The sequence below is a fragment of the Eurytemora carolleeae genome, unplaced genomic scaffold (genome assembly GCF_000591075.1).
Source record: "Eurytemora carolleeae unplaced genomic scaffold, Eaff_2.0 scaffold509, whole genome shotgun sequence".
Lineage (NCBI taxonomy): Eukaryota > Metazoa > Arthropoda > Copepoda > Calanoida > Temoridae > Eurytemora > Eurytemora carolleeae.
In genome coordinates, this window is record NW_019396523.1 from 70,338 (window position 1) to 88,761 (window position 18,424).

The following is an 18,424-nucleotide window of genomic DNA, read 5'->3' on the forward strand; positions in this document are numbered from 1 at the left end:
TCGTCTTCGACTAGAACAGCTGTACTTCCAGTACCCTCGGTACTCCCCTGCAATAAAGTCTTTAAAAAAAGTGAATAACATGCGGCGCACGCTGATTTAACAGTACGGGTCTTGTCTAAGCAAGCGGTTACTTTCGATCACAATTTGATAAATTTACCAAAAATTATTTTTTTCTTCCTTGTACTATTTGTCAGCGGAGGCCTTTTAATTGAAAAAAAGTAGAAAAAGACAATCCTTCAAGTTTAAAGGTGGCTGAATNCAGTGAATCCCAGATATATGAATACATAGCAAGAGTTTTTATAATCAAATCAAATGCCGCGGAAAAATGAGTTTGCTTTAGGTTCTCCAAATTAAACTATAACCTTGAATGTCGTCGTTCTATGAGATTCTCAGTATCTGAGATTAGACAGTTTGCAGTTTCTCCTTCTATACACCCAGCCAAACTCTCCAGAACCCTAAACAAAGAGTTTCAATTTTAGCTGAAACTCTCTATTAAAGCATAAAAGAGTTTTACAGAAATGCCTCTGAAACTAATTTTTAAGTTTTTAAAATGAAGAAAATATTATTCTTATAAAATAATAAGAGCTTTTGACTGTAAATCAAATCCAATCAAATCATATCATATTTACTGCTTTGGGCCTCCTTCTTTCGGGTTAGACTTGCCATTTTTTCCCAAATTCCGGATTTAAGGTAAGGTACGGGGGGTACCACTTCGCCCGGTATTTTGTAACATACAGACATACTATACAGCTACAGTGGTAGGGGATTATATCAATACAATGAAGACGACGCTCGATTTCAATTTTGGTTTATATCAAGCTGTTAAACAGCATGGATACACATTAACATAGAAGTCAAGAGAAGCTGCCAATTAACGAAGAATTTCTTTGTTTAATTACTTGTAAAATTTGAAATAAGCTTGTTAACAACTGCATTGCATTGATATAATCGCTTAACACTGTATTTAAAATTGACATGTTTTCCTATATATACATAGATAATCAACCTCCAATCCTCAACCTCAATCCATATACCAGGTCTCTTGTTATATATTTACCTATATATATACATAGATAATCAACCTGACTTCTCCATATACCAGGTCTCTTGTTATATATTTACCTATATATATACAGATAATCAACCTGACTTCTCCATATACTAGGTCTCTTGTTATATATTTACCTATATGTTTACAGATAATCAACGTGACTTCTCCATATACCAGGTCTCTTGTTATATATTTACCTATATATATACAGATAATCATCCTGACTTCTCCATATACCAGGTCTTTTGTTATGATACAGTTTACAGACTTGATAAACGTCAACACGATTTTCAGCATCTAAAAATACAAAGATTGATCAAAAATAAAATAAAAGATTGAAAAATCCAGAAAATTTGATATTTAAATTTTTCTTTAACTAATATTGATATTTTTATGGTTTCTGCATAAAAGTGGTTTGAGAATTTTATGCAGAAGAAAAAATTGAGAATTGAGGGTTCATTTTTTTTAAGCTAGAAAAACGAGAATATCTTCCACATTATTGATTAAATTAAGGTTTAGATAGTACTGTTAAGAATCGGGCATGGCCCTCTTAAAATGTAAGGTGACTTGAACTTACGACGACAGCCCCTTTTAGTGAAAAGAGTTAATGAATAGAGATGNCTGTACCTATTTGTTTCTTGAGAGTGGTAAGAGCACAGAAAGTGGCAGCTTCAGTTCCTCCAAATCTATCAACAACAACCAGAGGTCCGTTCTGATACTCTAGATGCCATTCCTAGAATATTATTATATTGAAGTTGAGTCAATGTCGTCTTCCACTTCAAAGAAGAAATCCACGAACAATATGACATAAATCCACAAACCAGTAGATTCGGAGATAACTTCTCAGTACTCCCCTTTTCCACATATACTCTTATTTTAATTGTGATTCTTTATTCTTGTATTAATAAATGTACTTAATCATTTAAATAGTTGACTGCAGAGCCAGTAAACTTTAGCAAGATGTGAGCAATGAGCATCACAAGTACGGGAATTGGATGTTGAAGCTTTAATCAAAACTTAAAAACTATTTGTAAGGATCAAGCAAAGCAAAGCAAATGAAAAGATTCAAAAATTTTTCTTGTAAATCACGACGTAAAAAAGAAATATGTTCAAAATTTTGATTTCTTTGAGATTATCAATTAGCTTTCCAGATGCCATTCCTACAATAGCACATTTGTCATAAGTGACGGTGACAGAATAGTAACAAGGCTGATATAACAAATGTTCAACCTGTAAGCTTTTCAATAATAAGTTCATAATTTGATTCCTTTGAGTTGATGCAAAATGTACTTGCCTGAACCAAATTCACAACATCCAGAACTTTATACAGTGGTGACGAACTGTGTGGCCATCCTAAAATACGCATTTACTTAATTATTCTATCAAATTCACATTTTAAGTATTTTAGCATGTACCATGTACCATGTACCATGTACCATGTACCATGTACCATGTACCATGATGTACCATGTACCATGTACCATGTACCATGTACCATGTACCATGTACCATGTACCATGTACCATGTACCACTTACCATGTACCATGTACCATGTACCAAGTACCATGTACCATGTACCATGTACCATGTACCATGTACCATGTACCATGTACCATGTACCATGTACCATGTACCATGTACCATGTACCATGTACCATGTACCATGTACCATGTACCATGTACTATGTACCATGTACCATGCACCATGCACCATGCACCATGCACCATGCACCATGTACATTGTACAATGTACCATGTACAGTGTACATTGCACAACGCATAAGCCCCCCCATGACACCTTTAGCTCTAGTTAGTCTAGCTTGAACTGACCTGCACATCTGATCATCCTGACTTTAAGTTCATAATCATCATATCTCGAGGATACGACAAAGTCAAGGGTTGAGTGTCCTTCATGAATCTGTTCTTCAATAAACCGAACACGGAAACATTCCTACTCCAATCCAATATCAAATATTGATTTCAGAGCTGTGAAATCTTAATTTATAAACAGAGCAGAGTTTGTTCCTAAAAATTTAAACCCTATGTGTCTTGGTCCAGTTCGGAGATTTGACAAATGAAAGAACAATAATCCGGCATCAGCTGACTCATTCAATAATTCAGTTCAAACTCAGTTTTGACTCAGGAAGGCAAGTATATTTTTTAAGTTATAACCCCACAAAAACTCAAAAATACGGTGTTTCAGGTTAGAAGGAATAATTTTTTAATAATAATATTTTGAATTTAATTTTTTTTTAATACAGCGCCTTTATGTGTTGGGGCTCATTGGAAAAGTTACAATTCCTTTTTTTAGGACACAGTGCGCCTGAACAAAATCAAAACTTTTGAAATGCCTCAACAAAAAGGTTGGTAGGGTTTGAAAATATAAGTAAAATCATTGAGAAAAATTCCTATCCTAACTTTTTTCATCGAGATCTTTTTGAGAAAACCCATGTTTTATAGATATACTTGTATAGATTCCAAATGCACTTTAGTATTTCCCTATCTAACCGTCTTTAAGGTCAGTTAGAACATTGTGTTTACCTGTAAAAATTGAAAGAAAATAAATTTTGCGCAAAAAAGTATATTAACACTTTCATGTATCTTGTTTATGTCGCGAGAAAATCATAATCAAAGTTTATATAAAGTTACTGCTATACTTCATATCTTAAACTCCTAAAGAGGATACTTCTAACTCTAAAAGCGCTAGCTAGGGGTTCAGCATGGGGGCAGATTCTCTAATCCCGAGGATTTGGAAATAGAACCCACCTTTACGCCTGTCCTGCCATGAGTCTTTTCTAATCATTCCTACCAATATCAATTATCCCACCTTTACATTGGTCCCACCAGTCAGGAGTCTTTCTAATTCGTTCTACCATTTCTATTATTCCACTCTTACGTCAGTCCTACCAGGAGTCTTGCTAACCCGTTCTACCATATTTATTATCCTACCTTTACATCCTGCCTACCACAAACCTTGCTAACCCATTCTACCATATTTATTATTCCACCTTTACATTCTGCCTACCACGAACCTTGCTAACCCATTCTACCATATTTATTATTCCACCTTTACATCCTGCCTACCACAAACCTTGCTAACCCATTCTACCATATTTATTATTCCACCTTTACATTCTGCCTACCACGAATTTTGCTAACCCATTCTACCATATTTATTATTCCACCTTTACATCCTGCCTACCACAAACCTTGCTAACCCATTCTACCATATTTATTATTCCACCTTTACATCCTTCCTACCGCAAACCTTGCTAACCCGTACTACCATATTTATTATCCTACCTTTACATTCTGCCTACCGCAAACCTTGCTAACCCGTTCTACCATATTTATTATCCTACCTTTACATTCTGCCAATTCGTCCAACCATGAATCTTTCTAATTCGTCCAACAAATCTCTTTATTCCGTCCTGATAAATCTATCTAATTTGTCCTTGCATAAATCTTTCTAATCCATCCATTCCATGATGCTTTTTAATTCGTCCTACCATGATTCTCACTAATCCATCCCGCAACGAATCTTTCTCACATACCTTACATGAAAGTAACTGAGTTTTTGCCACAAACTCAAATGGTGAATTCATACTTCGAAATATCAAAGGTCTACAGCAACGGGTTGCAAAGATATAGGGATTAGAAAAAAGAGTTTGTGGCAAAAACTCAATTTCTTTGTTCTACAATATCCTTCCCAACACCCCTCCCCCCCCCTCTGCTGACCCCTTAATAGCGCTATGTACTCCTAGCGTTTACTCTTCCAGGTTTTAAGATATTTAATTCAGTAGTAACCTTATATAAACTTTGATTATGAATATCTTTGGACATAAATAAGATACATGAAAGTACGAATGCATTTTTAGGCGTAAAATTTTCTTTTCTTTCAATTTGTACCGCTAACAAAATGTTCTACCTGTCATTGAAAAAATGGTCTAAAAATAAACTAACACAATTGGAATTTATAAAATTAGATCCATAAAACATGAGTTTTCTCAAAAAAATCTCGATAAAAAAGTTAGAATTATCATTTTTCTCAATGATTTTTTATCTTTATCTTCATATTTAATATTTCCCTGATCGTATTCTTCATTATGTCCAGGCCAAAACACGTTCAACTCCTGTATAAATTGTTAAATACAAGTACGTCAGTACTATGTAATTTTTACTTTTTAATTTACCTGAGCTGGGAACTTTAGAATTGATAACCGTTAATCCCATTCCCACTACTTAAAACGAATATCCACTGTGGAAACTTTTAATTTTAGACCTTAATCCAATCTTTTTCTCTCTCTTTGGATATCCGTACATTGTTTTCTCCAATGAGAGTGCAGGAATATAGTTCGTAAATTGCATTGACCAATGACAGCCTTGAAAATAAATTCTACTCCATGAGAGAAATCCGCAATTTCTAAAAAATAAAGAATATGTTGTCGGCCATTTTGTAAATTAATCTGTGAAGAAAAATATTTAATAATACGTTTGAGATTCTTTTTTAACCAATTTAAACTAATATATTAATAAATAAATGCGTGAGAAATTAAGTAAAGGCGCTTCCAGTCAAGAAAACGATCAAATCTGGCGTTTCTGGAATCAAATTTGTTGCTCTAAATATTTAATCTCGAGACTAACATAATCTCGAGATTAGTAAAAGAAAAGAGGATCAGGCATTAATCCTGATATCTACCATTCTAAAGTTCCCAGCTCCGATTAGTTAAGTACCATTATTAATTTCTCGAAAAAGTAGTGGTAGACAATAATAATGTCTCCAAAGATTAAAATGCGTATTTTTTTACCAAAACTTCGCAGACCGGGATTGTATTTTTCAGTAAAGTAACTTAACATTCCGTGGTTGGGGGAAAGAAAGAAAATTTGGTGAAAAAGCGAATTCAAAAAAAATCTTCTTTGTGGCTAATGCATATAAACCTGATTATCAACTGGTGAAAGTAGTACAACTGTTTGTGCATTATGATCCCAAAGCATACTCCAGAATGCATCCCTAGTCTCAGTAGAAGGATGCTGGGTTACAATAAACTCCTTCAACTTCTCATATCCCTAGACACAGACTCAAATTTAGATCTTAATTAATTCAGGGGGTTTTATTTCTTTAAAAATATTCTATCAGAGAAAGATGAATATAAATCAAATACTTTATGCAAGTTCCAGAATTTCATATTAAAAATTTGTTTATGATCACAATGTTTCCAGATCTTGAGACATACTTTATATTATCTTATTTATTCGATTTAAGAAAAGATTTTGATTTCTTTTATTCTAAAATAACATTAATTTTTTAAAGGATTGAATTTTGAAATGGAGGTTTATACAGTGGTCGGCGATTACATCAATACAATGAAGACGACTTTTTAAAATTAAGTTTTGATTGTCATTCGAATTACAAGTTTACAACTAATCAAAGAGAAGCTTTTTTAACTGTTAGCTTGTCTTTGTTTCATTTTTATATACATGCTGTTTAAAACCTTAATAAAAAAATCTAAATTGAAACCGACAGTAGTCTTCATTATATTGATATATGAAATCACGTGAATAAGAAAAATGGCTGACCTGTAACCATGAAGCATTAATATAATCACTTCCCTCGATACAAGGTTTAGGTGTGAGTCCAACCTTGGCGATCTCAATTGGAACTAGATCATGGGCCCGGTTCTTTGTCTCGTTATACGATTTCCTGGATATACAGATTATACAATTTCCTGGATATACAGATTATACAATTTCCTGGATATACAGATTATACAATTTCCTGGATATACAGATTATACAATTTCCTGGATATACAGATCATACAATTTCCTGGATTTACAGATTATACAATGTCTTATTATCAACTTCAAACCAAGGTAAGAGGTCAACACTTTTAAGTAAATTAGCGGTAATTCCCCATAAAATCAATTCCTTTTCCCCGAAATCGCCCCCCCCCCCTTCTAAAATTGTTTTCATCCTCAATAAAAATTTCCCTTTTGTCAAAACAATCCCCCTTTGCAGAAAAAAACCGCCTCAATGTAAAAAAAACATTATTCTGGTAGAAAAAAAATTACGCTTTCTTTTTGACCTTGAAGTCCTCAACCGAATTGTAAAAAAAATATTATAAATCTAGATGTCGAAACTAGGAATATATTATTATTATTATTTTAAAAAGAAAACTTTACAGTATACCTGGCAGCAATAATATCGTATTCTGAAGGAGAGAACGTGACAACGTTACTGTACTGTTTTTCCAGCCTTGTCATTGGTTCAAAATCTGAGACGGGTTGGGCCAATGAGAGAATATGATCAGATATATCCTCCAGAGCAACCTAGACAGAATATTTGTATAAAACTAAGAATATGAAGACGACGTTAAACGCTGTATACAAAAGTAGAATTATAATTACTTTTCATTTTAGAAATTAAAATGATTAAGATAAGAATAATTAATTCAAAGACAACACTTTTAACTTTTATTTTTAATATGGTAGAAGTTGTAAGACCTCACTTAATTCATTTCGAGTCTGGGGGGGGGGGGGAAAGTAGGATTCCCTAGCTGCATGATTTGATTGTATACCAATCTGAATCATAGTTGGTTATGTTCTAAAGAAAATAGTTTTACTAGCTTATAAAGTGAAGTAAGTCTCTGTTTACTGAACTACTACTGCTGATTGGAGCATTTAAACCCATCATGTTAGTTTAAAAATCTTAGATGTGTTCAAAAGTTATTAATTTGAGTAACCTTGAACTATTTCTATTTCTTGATTAGTGATTACCAAAGAAAAGCAAGAATTTTAATTTTGTATATCCATTATACAATCCGAAGTTTTAATTAAGTTAAAGGGAGTGTTCAAAATGAAAAATGAAATTAAACAGACTAAAATTCTGTAGTGTTTGCAGCCCCCCCCCCCCCCCCCAAAAAAAAAAATATAAAATAAATTCTCTTTCATCTGAAATTCATCGCGCCATAGTGAGCGGCAACAATTAACAGCAATTTAGAAGTAATAACAAGATCTGAAAGTGAACCCGACATGGACTAAAATGGAGTTAAGCTACAAGTATTATAATTAAGCTACGTTAACTCCCAGGCTAAACTTCTTGGTAATACATAAGCTACAGAACGAAACTGTGAAACTAACGGGGTGAAACTTCTTGACATTGGCTAAGCCACAGCGCGTAACTATTAAACTAAACATAAGCTAATCTACAGGGCTCAACTTGATATAGGTTAAACTAGAGGAACTCCTGAACTGACCTCTGTGTCTCCGGAAGCTAGGAATTCTACAAGAGCATCGTGAAGGAAGATATACTGCTCCTCCGTCTGAACCAGGTGGTTTCTCTGAAATAATTCATTAAAGACTTCATTTTTTTGGAAATTTTCCGAAAAATCGTTTTCCATCTCACGACCGTAAGCAAATAAAGTTATCTTCGAGGATTTACAACAGTGCAATATTTTTACAGGGTTACCCAAAAAGGACGAGACTCTAATGACCTTAAAACTTTTAAATTATTAAAATCTTTAGTTATTTTTTTTATTCAGCCAAAAATGCAGGGATTCATATATCTAGGATTAATCTAGGTCCAAAGTTTACTTTTTTACCTGGCTTCGAATATGCTTGAGGAAACCAAATATATTCATCTCATTCTTGGCAGCCGCCTAAATATGAATCCGCAAAATTATTTAAATAAAATTATCAAAGATCTATAATTTTAAAATCATTGCGCACGCTGTTTACGTTATAATTATTAACAACTTCAACCCGTGGTTAGATAAAAATTTTAATTTTCCGAAAAAGTAGTTGTACACAATTGAATTGTTGTTGAAGATAAAAATGAGCGAGTTTTTCACGAAAAAGAGCTAAATGTTATTTTACATAATTGTCCCCAGGGTTCTTTAAGTGACTTAATATCACGCTGTCATAGGTTGGTTAAAATGGTTATGTTGGTAAAATGGCGGTAAAATGATAAATTAATCAATATTTAAAAAATCAATTAATAAAGTCAACAAATTAAAAGTCTTTCAATGAAAGAATGAACATCTTTAAAAACTTTTGATTCCACAGTTGTATTTTGATTTGATAAATAAATATAAACTTAGTGATTCGAGTTTGGAATTCTTATTTAGTCATGTTAAACTATTTCTAATAAATTCCCAACCCAGGGTTAACAATCAAGCTTTATATTTTTTCATGTTGAACTATTTCTAATAAATTCCCAACCCAGGGTTAACAATCAAGCTTTATATTTTTTCATGTTGAACTATTTCTAATAAATTCTCAACCCAGGTTTAACAATCAAGCTTTATATTTTTTCATGTTAAACTATTTCTAATAAATTCCCAACCCAGGTTTAACAATCAAGATTTATATTTTCCCCTGAAAATATTTTCTACGATTTACCTGCTTCATCATTGCGTCAATAACGATATACGTCCCTGTTCTGCCGACTCCGGCACTACAATGGACGATAATGGGGCCTCCGTCCTCAGGATTGGAGGCCACGGACTTTCTGATGAAGGAGAGGACGGGGAGGGTGGCCTCCGGGGTCCCGTGGTCCGGCCAACCTGAGGTTAATACTAATGAATTTCTTACTTAAAATGATGCGTTCAGTCGGTTTCTTTCACTCGTTGAAGTTTAATTTAAGCCGACTGACATAAGTTACGTGTATGAGTGCATTATTCGACATAATTATAAAATTTATCGACCTTTTGCAACTTTACTCACTGCAGAAAAAAAAACACCATTAGGAAAAAAATCTTCACAAAGAAAGATTTAAGATGCTTCAATGTTAATGAAGATATTAATTGTTGAAACATGTAAATACAGTTATATATAAATACTATTGCTGACAGAATTTTAAAAAAATTCTCCTATTTAAAATTTCTCCTATTTATACATTCACTAACATCTAAACCAACCCATATCATTTTTAATGGGCGAAGACTGAAAATTTTATTTTATAAGATATCATTTAAAAAATTCATAATTAGGAACAAAAAATGGCGCCGTAAGCGAAATTTTTTTTTGACTTAAAAGACTCAAAAAGAGTCAAAATTAATGACTAAAGACTAAAAAACTATATTTTTAACTTTTCACACATTATAGTTTATTAAAACAGATATTTTTCCTGTTGTGCACTAGGGTTTCTTTCCCTTAAGCATGTTATTGAGAAGCTATTCTGAAAATTCAGGGGGGGGGGGCAAATTCCCCCCCCCCTGGGTATAGAATGAAACCTGAGAATCTCAGGCGTTGAACGATACATAATAGGGTTCTAGCTGATGTTCCTGTATCATTGTCACGTAATACAGACGGAAATCACGTGACCAGTATACTGCACTACCATTGGCTTGAGTTCTGGTGACGTAATATGGACTATAATGCAATGTAATAATATTATCAATAATATCATAAAAATTGCAAAAAAAAATATAATAGGAGCAAACCTGAGATTCTCAGGCTCCTGTGAGATATCGTCGTTTTCAGATTGGTTGCGTATTTGTTGAATATGATCTGTTTAATACTACAACTTTTAAACAAAATTGCATATATATGAGTTTACGTATAAATTTAACACAGTTTTTTATCAATTTCTCAAGACAAGAACATCAGAAAGATGTTTCATATGTTTGGTTTATATTCTTAGGTTTCATCCTATACCCCCTTTAAGTTTTCCTTTAAGTTTTCCTTTACAGTCCTTTTAAGAAAAGAATTTGACCTGTGTAATGGAACTGGTTTACTTCACGCTCACTACAAATCCATTTCTTCTTTTTTAATTTCCGGTGCTTCACGCGCATTTGCCGCAACGTGTAGTTTGCCCGAACCTGAAAACATGTGGTATGTTTGCACAAGATAAATTAATAAAAGGTGATCGCAAAGTAACGAAACTAGAAATAAGACAACAAATCAATTCATTAAGGAATGAAGATGAAAAAAATGGAAGAGTTAAAAGAATAAAAATGTTATTTTTTGGAATTCTAAGGAAACGGATTAGTTGCATCGAACCCTAATTTTCTCATCCCTATACCTTTGCGGCCTGATGGTGTAACCTCTAATACTTAGAATTTTGACTAGTTGATCTAGTAGAGAGAGTTCGTTTAAAATACAAAGCGTCTTCTAATGCAATAATGCAACGAGGATTAAAAGTTGTAAGCGAGCAATCAGTTTCTTTAAATCCAAAACTTGATTTACCTCTTCTTTGACCAGTGTGACATCAATTTGTCCGTAAGTTGCGGTTCCTTCCTAAATAGTAAAACAATTTGAAATTTATAATTTATAATTTAAATTTTAACGCTTAAAGAATAATCTTATATCCCTCTTCAAATTGGATTATATCTGAGCTTAACCGTCAAAACACACAAACTAAATTTACACGCAAATTTTCAAGTTTGAACTACTAACATTTTTACAATTTTTCCATAATAATGTCCTTCTAATAAACAGGGACAATGGACATTGTCAATGCAGAGGGGACAAATTCCAAACCGTAAGTAAGTTCCAACCCTGACAGTCGGTGTCAGGTCTGTGACAAATCAGAGTTCTAAAACATTCTTCCCCTGTCTTTCCAGCATAGATCTTTCATTTGTCAATTTTTCCCAAAAATGAGAGGTTGGAAAAAAACCTGGGTTTAAAAAAAACAGCTCATTGGGTTTTATTTTTTTTAATTGAGTCTTTTTTGTGAGACTTATTTGGGTTTTTCAATATGGAAGTAGTTGAAACCTACAAAAATTCATACAAATTTATAATAATAAGACTATTTAAGCAATAGGTGAACTTTATAGTTATGAAAAATAAAAATATTGTTGTGCTAATAAATACTCTTCAAATACAATAATATCCCCTCCCTTCTTCTTAGGAGGCCTTTGCCCTTTATAGATGAATACTGCAATTTTTTTGTTATTAGAGTTCTGTGAATTTCAGACTACTTCTATTTTCTCACTTGGATACGTATTTCTGATTGTGGGTGGGGCAGTGGGGCTACTCAGATTAATCGGTAGATGTTTATATGCTTCAGAAGAAACTTCAGATCCCTCACACATAAGAATGATAAGGGATTTTATATCCTTATTCTATCGAAACATATTTTGAAAACTCATGAGAGGAGAATAAATGTGTCAGTTTTAGTGCTGTAAACTCCCTAAAAATCAATATTGTTGATAGGAGACGTTATTTTTTTGAAGAGTGAAAAAGGGCATAAAAAGAAAAATTCTAATAAAACCCAAAAAAGTCCACTTACAGGTGGTTTTTTTTAAGTGGGTTTTATTGGCTGGGTTTTTTCATGCCAACCCTGCGAAAATGTGTCCATGATATAAATATCCGTAAAAAACCATTTGGCCAATATCTGCTAAAATATACTATTATGCTAATTCTGTACCTTTGTCAAATATCTTCTTGAAAAAAAATCAACCTTTCCATATTTTTTTGGATAAATATCAGCAGCCGCTAAAATAATTACCTTCGGCCAATACATGTCGCACTTTCGTCTCCCCCTCTCCACTAGGTTAGTTATCATAACAATAACATGAACCCTTTGCTCCCAAATCATCCGCCAAAATGAATCAAAGGTTTCATCCAAAGGTCCCTGGGATCCTAAAATTATTAGAATTATATTAGAATATCTACTTCAGAAGAAAAGTCGGAACAAGACTTGAAGAAACTGTTGACGCAACTTCAAGTAACCCATCATTTATTAGAGTGGCCTGTCTAATTAACAATGGTACCCTTATCCTCTGTCTAATCATTAATGGGAAAAGATCTTTAAAAATTGTAAATTATATCAGTTTCCTTCATTGTATTGGCAGCTTAATGGAAAACCACATACATAATCTCTCTCTCCTTATATGCAGGGTCACTTAATCAAACAAAGGATTGAAGGGTAGCGTTTTCAATCTGACTCTCCGTATATGTAGGGTCACTTAATCAAACAAAGGATTGAAGGGTAGCGTTTTCAATCTGACTCTCCGTATATGCAGGGTCACTTAATCAAACAAAGGATTGAAGGGTAGCGTTTTCAATCTGACTCTCCGTATATGCAGGGTCACTTAATCAAACAAAGGATTGAAGGGTAGCGTTTTCAATCTGACTCTCCGTATATGTAGGGTTAGTTACAAGAAAATTAATTTTTTTAAATTTCTGGTTCATTTTTTATTTTAGAGTTACCTATATACGCTTGAAATTTCTGGAAACCGTCAATATAATTAGAATTGATATAATCAGATGTTTTCTTCTGCCCTGGTAGGACCGACAGCTGAACTCGACTATGGTCGTAGGCGACAATATTCAGGTATCTAAACAACACAACAATATTCAGGTACCTAAACAACGCGACAATATTTAGGTATCAAAACAATACAACAATATTCAGGTATCTAAACAACACAATATTCAGGTATCTAAACAACACAATATTCAGGTATCTAAACAACACAATATTCAGGTATCTAAACAACACAATATTCAGGTATCTAAACAACACAATATTCAGGTATCTAAACAACACAATATTCAGGTATCTAAACAACACAATATTCAGGTATCTAAACAACACAATATTCAGGTATCTAAACAACACAATATTCAGGTATCTAAACAACACAATATTCAGGTATCTAAACAACACAATATTCAGGTATCTAAACAACACAATATTCAGATATCTAAACAACACAATATTCAGGTATCTAAACAACACAATATTCAGGTATCTAAACAACACAATATTCAGATATCTAAACAACACAATATTCAGGTATCTAAACAACACAATATTCAGGTATCTAAACAACACAATATTCAGATATCTAAACAACACAATATTCAGGTATCTAAACAACACAATATTCGGGTATCTAAACAACACAATATTCAGATATCTAAACAACACAATATTCAGGTATCTAAACAACACAATATTCAGGTATATAAACACCGCTATATTCCGGTATCGTAAAATTTTTTTTGCCGCTGAATTGCAACTAAAGAATTCAGGACATTTTTTATAATCAAAATATGTTGTTTACTGGAAAGAATTCATTTTGGCGAGAAACTTAACCTCAAAGACAACATATAATGTTGAATTATACTTGGGATCCATTTAATTTTGATGCAGATGAGAATCCGAATCCGGATCCAGGTCATGAACAATTCTTAAAGATTTACTGATTTTTTTTTAACAAAGCAGAATTGTGAAATTATTTTCCTTTTTTTCACTTATTATTATGCTAGAACTTCAGAGATCAGGAAATTGTTCAGAATCTCTCTTATTTAACCCTATCTCCGCTGGGGTACTTGAAAACCAGGATACGCTGGGGGGGGTGGGGGGGGGGTCAAATTGACCCCCCCCAGCGGGAATAGGGTTAAACAGTTCAGATTTGGGTTTTGAGAATAAAAAGGTTTTTTTTTGCCGTTTTTGGTTGATATTTTGCTCCTTGGCAATGGGGATCTATATATTTCTGCGGATCCGGATCCAGGAAGCCAAAATCTTGCGGACCCGGATCCTAAGCACTGGTCCAAATATTGAAAAATAATATAATTTTGCTTAGAAATGAAATTAAACTGGTTTAAACCTGTTTTTATGTTTGTTGTCTGGGTGACTTGAATGTTCACTGGTAGCATTTACTGAATCTACGCTGTATCTCAGTATCTCATTATACTCTCGACTAAAGCAACAAATTCAATTTAATTAATGGCATGGGCGTACACAGGATAACATCTAGGCCAAACATATGTTTTCCCAGGGAGTAGGGAACAGAAAAGAGATATAGCTGACGCGGTTCCCCTACCATATGATTATACATGCTTTGCAGACGGTACTTTATTTAAATGAAATATTTAGAATATGTTATTGCATACGCGGTAATTGTACATTAGACAAATATTTCATATACAATTGAAGTATACGTCAGCAAAGCATGAATAATAATATGGTAGGGCGAACCGCGTGAGTTATATCTCCCTTCTATTCCTTACTCCCTGTGTTTCCCCCATAACCCCTCTAATAGAAAGGGTGAATACTTTCTTGAAAAATCATTCCCCCCCTTTGAAAATAATGGGCGTACACAGGATAACATCTTGGTGGAGGAGGCCAAATATTTGTTTGCCCCCCTGTTAGCAGGGGTGGACACTTTCTTGAAAAAAAACATTTGAGTTTTTATTTGCTGCTGAATTGGGAAATAACTGATTTATGGGGAATATGGATGAAATTTTCGGTTAAAAATATCAAAAAGGATGTAAAAAATTTGACTTTCAAGGTACAATTTATCATTTATTTCCCTACAGAGAGCATAAAAATCATGAAAATTTAAACCCCTGCCTAGAAAGAGGGGTGAATGGTCGAATTCTTAAATTCACAGACAATTTTTCCAGTTTGAACAGGTAAAGATTAGTTTTCTAGGGGGACTGGACGCTATAATTAATATTATTAACCTTTTACCTACAGACAGTATAATGCCCTGTAGGTTATAATATAATGAAAATAGGGATGAGCTCCGTCACTTGCTCTGGTCTATATTAAATCTATTTAGGGGGCTCCCCTAAATACGCTTTAATTGTTTGAGCCGTGTTATAAATTTTCTAGTATAAAAACGAGAATATCTCAAACATTACTGGTCCAGTAATTGTGAATTTTTACCTGGAACCTATATCACTGTCGGCGTGTAGTTTAGCTACATGATCCGGGAAGATTACCTGAAACCTATATCACTGTCGGTGTGTAGTTTAGCTACATGATCCGGGAAGATTACCTGAAACCTATATCACTGTCGGCGTGTAGTTTAGCTACATGATCCGGGAAGATTACCTGAAACCTATATCACTGTCGGCGTGTAGTTTAGCTACATGATCCGGGAAGTCGACAACATTAACGGGACCATGCTCCCCATCAGGGCCTGATTCCAGGGATCAATAAAATTCAATTTTCTGAATTCGATGAGATTGGGTTGGAAAATTAGCTTTCAGACGGAAAATACACTTTCCATGTTGTGAACTTATTCAATATTATTGTGTAAATAAAACATTTACGCCATGAGTACTGCATTGGAGTGTTAAATGGTGTAATTCTTTTTTTAGCAAATATATTTAAGAAACTTTCAAAAATACAACCCCTTGCAATATTAATTTTGCAGGTTTTGTGTCTGTTAAAACTTGATCTTTTGCCACAAACTCTTATATTTCAATCCCTATATCTTTGCTACCCGATGTCATAGAGCGTTGATACTTTAAATTATGAATTCTATAAGATCAACTAATCTAAAATTGAAATATCAAAGGTTTACATGCTATCAGGTTGCTAAGACAAAGGTATCAGAAAATTTTATTTTTTGGCAAAAATCAAGTTCCTTAGTCAATAAATAATAAAAATTGTGATTGCGTGAGTTTGAATTTTCTGGATTCCTCCCTGGTTCTCCCTCCCAGTCCGGTATACCAACAGGTGCAACTAGTTTAGGGGGGTCCTCGAGGTAACAGTAGGCACTCTCACACTGCTTCTTCCAGACTAGATACAGATATTTATGTATTTGTGTATTGGTGCATGAAATTCAACATAGGAAATGTAAGATTATGCATATTGGGAGGAATAACATCAAAAACGTCTATACTATGGCAGGTCAACCGCTGCAAGTAGTAGACAATGAACGTGATATTGGTGTCATCATCAATGACAATCTAAAACCATCACAGCAATGTGTCCATGCGTCTAGAAGAGCTTCAGCAGTTCTCCCCCAAATCTCAAGAGCATTTATGTACAGGGACAAAAAGGTTTTTCTTCAATTGTACAAACAATTCGTTAGATGTCACTTGGAATTTGCTATACCTGCATGGTCACCATGGCTAGTTGGTGACATTGAGGTTTTAGAGAGAGTTCAGAAAAGAGCTGTAAACATGATAGTTGGACTAAGGAGCAAAACATATGAAGACAAATTAAGTGAACTTGGTCTTACAACCCTTGAGATCCGTAGGAAACGCTATGATTTAGTGCAAACCTTCAAGATTCTTAACGGCTTTGACAAAGTCAACCCGTCAATTTGGTTTCGTACTGTTGATAACCAACACACTAGACTGACGAGAAATACTTCCTACAATAAAAACCTGATCGCAACAAGGTTTAAGACAGATATTAGACGGAATTTCTTTTCTGTCAGAGTGGTTTCCCTGTGGAACAACTTACCAATTGAAGTCAAGGAGTCCAGGAATGTCACCATTTTTAAGACTAAATTGGAGGAATTAGTCATTTAATCTGTCTTTCTGTGCTATTAGGAACTGTGTTATGAAGCATCTAGATGAATAACTTATCGAAAAGTCACGCAGTTTCCAGAGGACACCACAGACGTTTGCGCCATGGACCTAGAGGTCTCCTGCAAACCACCACACAAGTAACAAGTAAGTAAGTATTTGTGTATTTGTGTATTTGTGTATTTGTGTATTTGTGTATTTGTGTATTTGTGTATTTGTGTATTTGTGTATCTGTGTATCTGTGCATCTGTGTATCTGTGTATTTGTGTATCTGTGTATTTGTGTATCTGTGTATCCAAGTATATCCAAGTATATCCAAGTATATCCAAGTATATCCAAGTATATCCAAGTATATCCAAGTATATCCAAGTATATCCTTGTATATCTTTGTATATCCAAGTATATTCAAGTATATCCAAGTATATCCAAGCATATCCAAGTATATCCAAGTATATCCAAGTATATCCAAGTATATCCAAGTACATCCAAGTATATCCAAATATATCCAAGTATATCCAAGTATATCCAAATATATCCAAATATATGTAATAAAATACATTTAGAAAACACTTACAAAGGAATCCTAGAAGAGAGACCAAGAGGAAGAGAAGAGCTGACACTGCTCCAACCAAGATTCCAATGGATAGTTCACTGCTTAATCCTGGTCCTAAACAATAGATAGTTCACTGCTTAATCCTGGTCCTAAACAATAGATAGCTCACTGCTTAATCCTGGTCCTAAACAATAAATAGTTCACTACTTAATCCTGGTCCTAAACAATAGATAGTTCACTACTTAATCCTGGTCCTAAACAATAGATAGTTCACTACTGGTCCTAAACAATAGATAGTTCACTACTTAATCCTGGTCCTAAACAACAGATAGTTCACTACTTAATCCTGGTCCTAAACAATAGATAGTTCACTACTTAATCCTGGTCCTAAACAACAGTTAGTTCACTACGTACTCCTGGTCCTGAACAATAGATAGTTCACTACTTAATCCTGGTCCTAAACAACAGATAGTTCACTACTTAATCCTGGTCCTAAACAACAGATAGTTCACTACTTAATCCTGGTCCTAAACAATAGATAGTTCACTACTTAATCCTGGTCCTAAACAATAGATAGTTCACTACTTAATCCTGGT

The 18,424-nt window shown here is 33.9% G+C and overlaps 1 protein-coding gene across 2 annotated transcripts; it reads right to left on the minus strand.

The window, feature by feature from the left end:
- Window positions 1-340: 340 nt before the first annotated feature.
- Window positions 341-15,836, minus strand: LOC111704831 (tyrosine-protein phosphatase 99A). Of its 2 annotated transcripts, none has more exons than XM_023477187.1 (18): window positions 15,790-15,836; window positions 14,614-14,706; window positions 13,208-13,335; window positions 12,504-12,637; window positions 11,240-11,290; window positions 10,767-10,872; window positions 9,452-9,615; window positions 8,653-8,709; window positions 8,308-8,391; window positions 7,242-7,381; window positions 6,630-6,753; window positions 5,991-6,119; window positions 5,141-5,185; window positions 2,883-3,003; window positions 2,346-2,404; window positions 1,679-1,784; window positions 1,249-1,348; window positions 341-455 (listed from the first exon to the last, which is right to left on the minus strand). In XM_023477187.1, the coding sequence occupies exons 4-18, from the start codon at window positions 12,591-12,593 to the stop codon at window positions 356-358; spliced, it is 1,476 nt and encodes a 491-aa protein (XP_023332955.1). In that variant the 5' UTR covers window positions 12,594-12,637; window positions 13,208-13,335; window positions 14,614-14,706; window positions 15,790-15,836; the 3' UTR covers window positions 341-355. The 2 variants fall into 2 exon arrangements, with proteins under 2 accessions (XP_023332955.1, XP_023332956.1); XM_023477188.1 differs by lacking the exon at window positions 15,790-15,836 and adding an exon at window positions 15,734-15,777.
- Window positions 15,837-18,424: the final 2,588 nt, after the last annotated feature.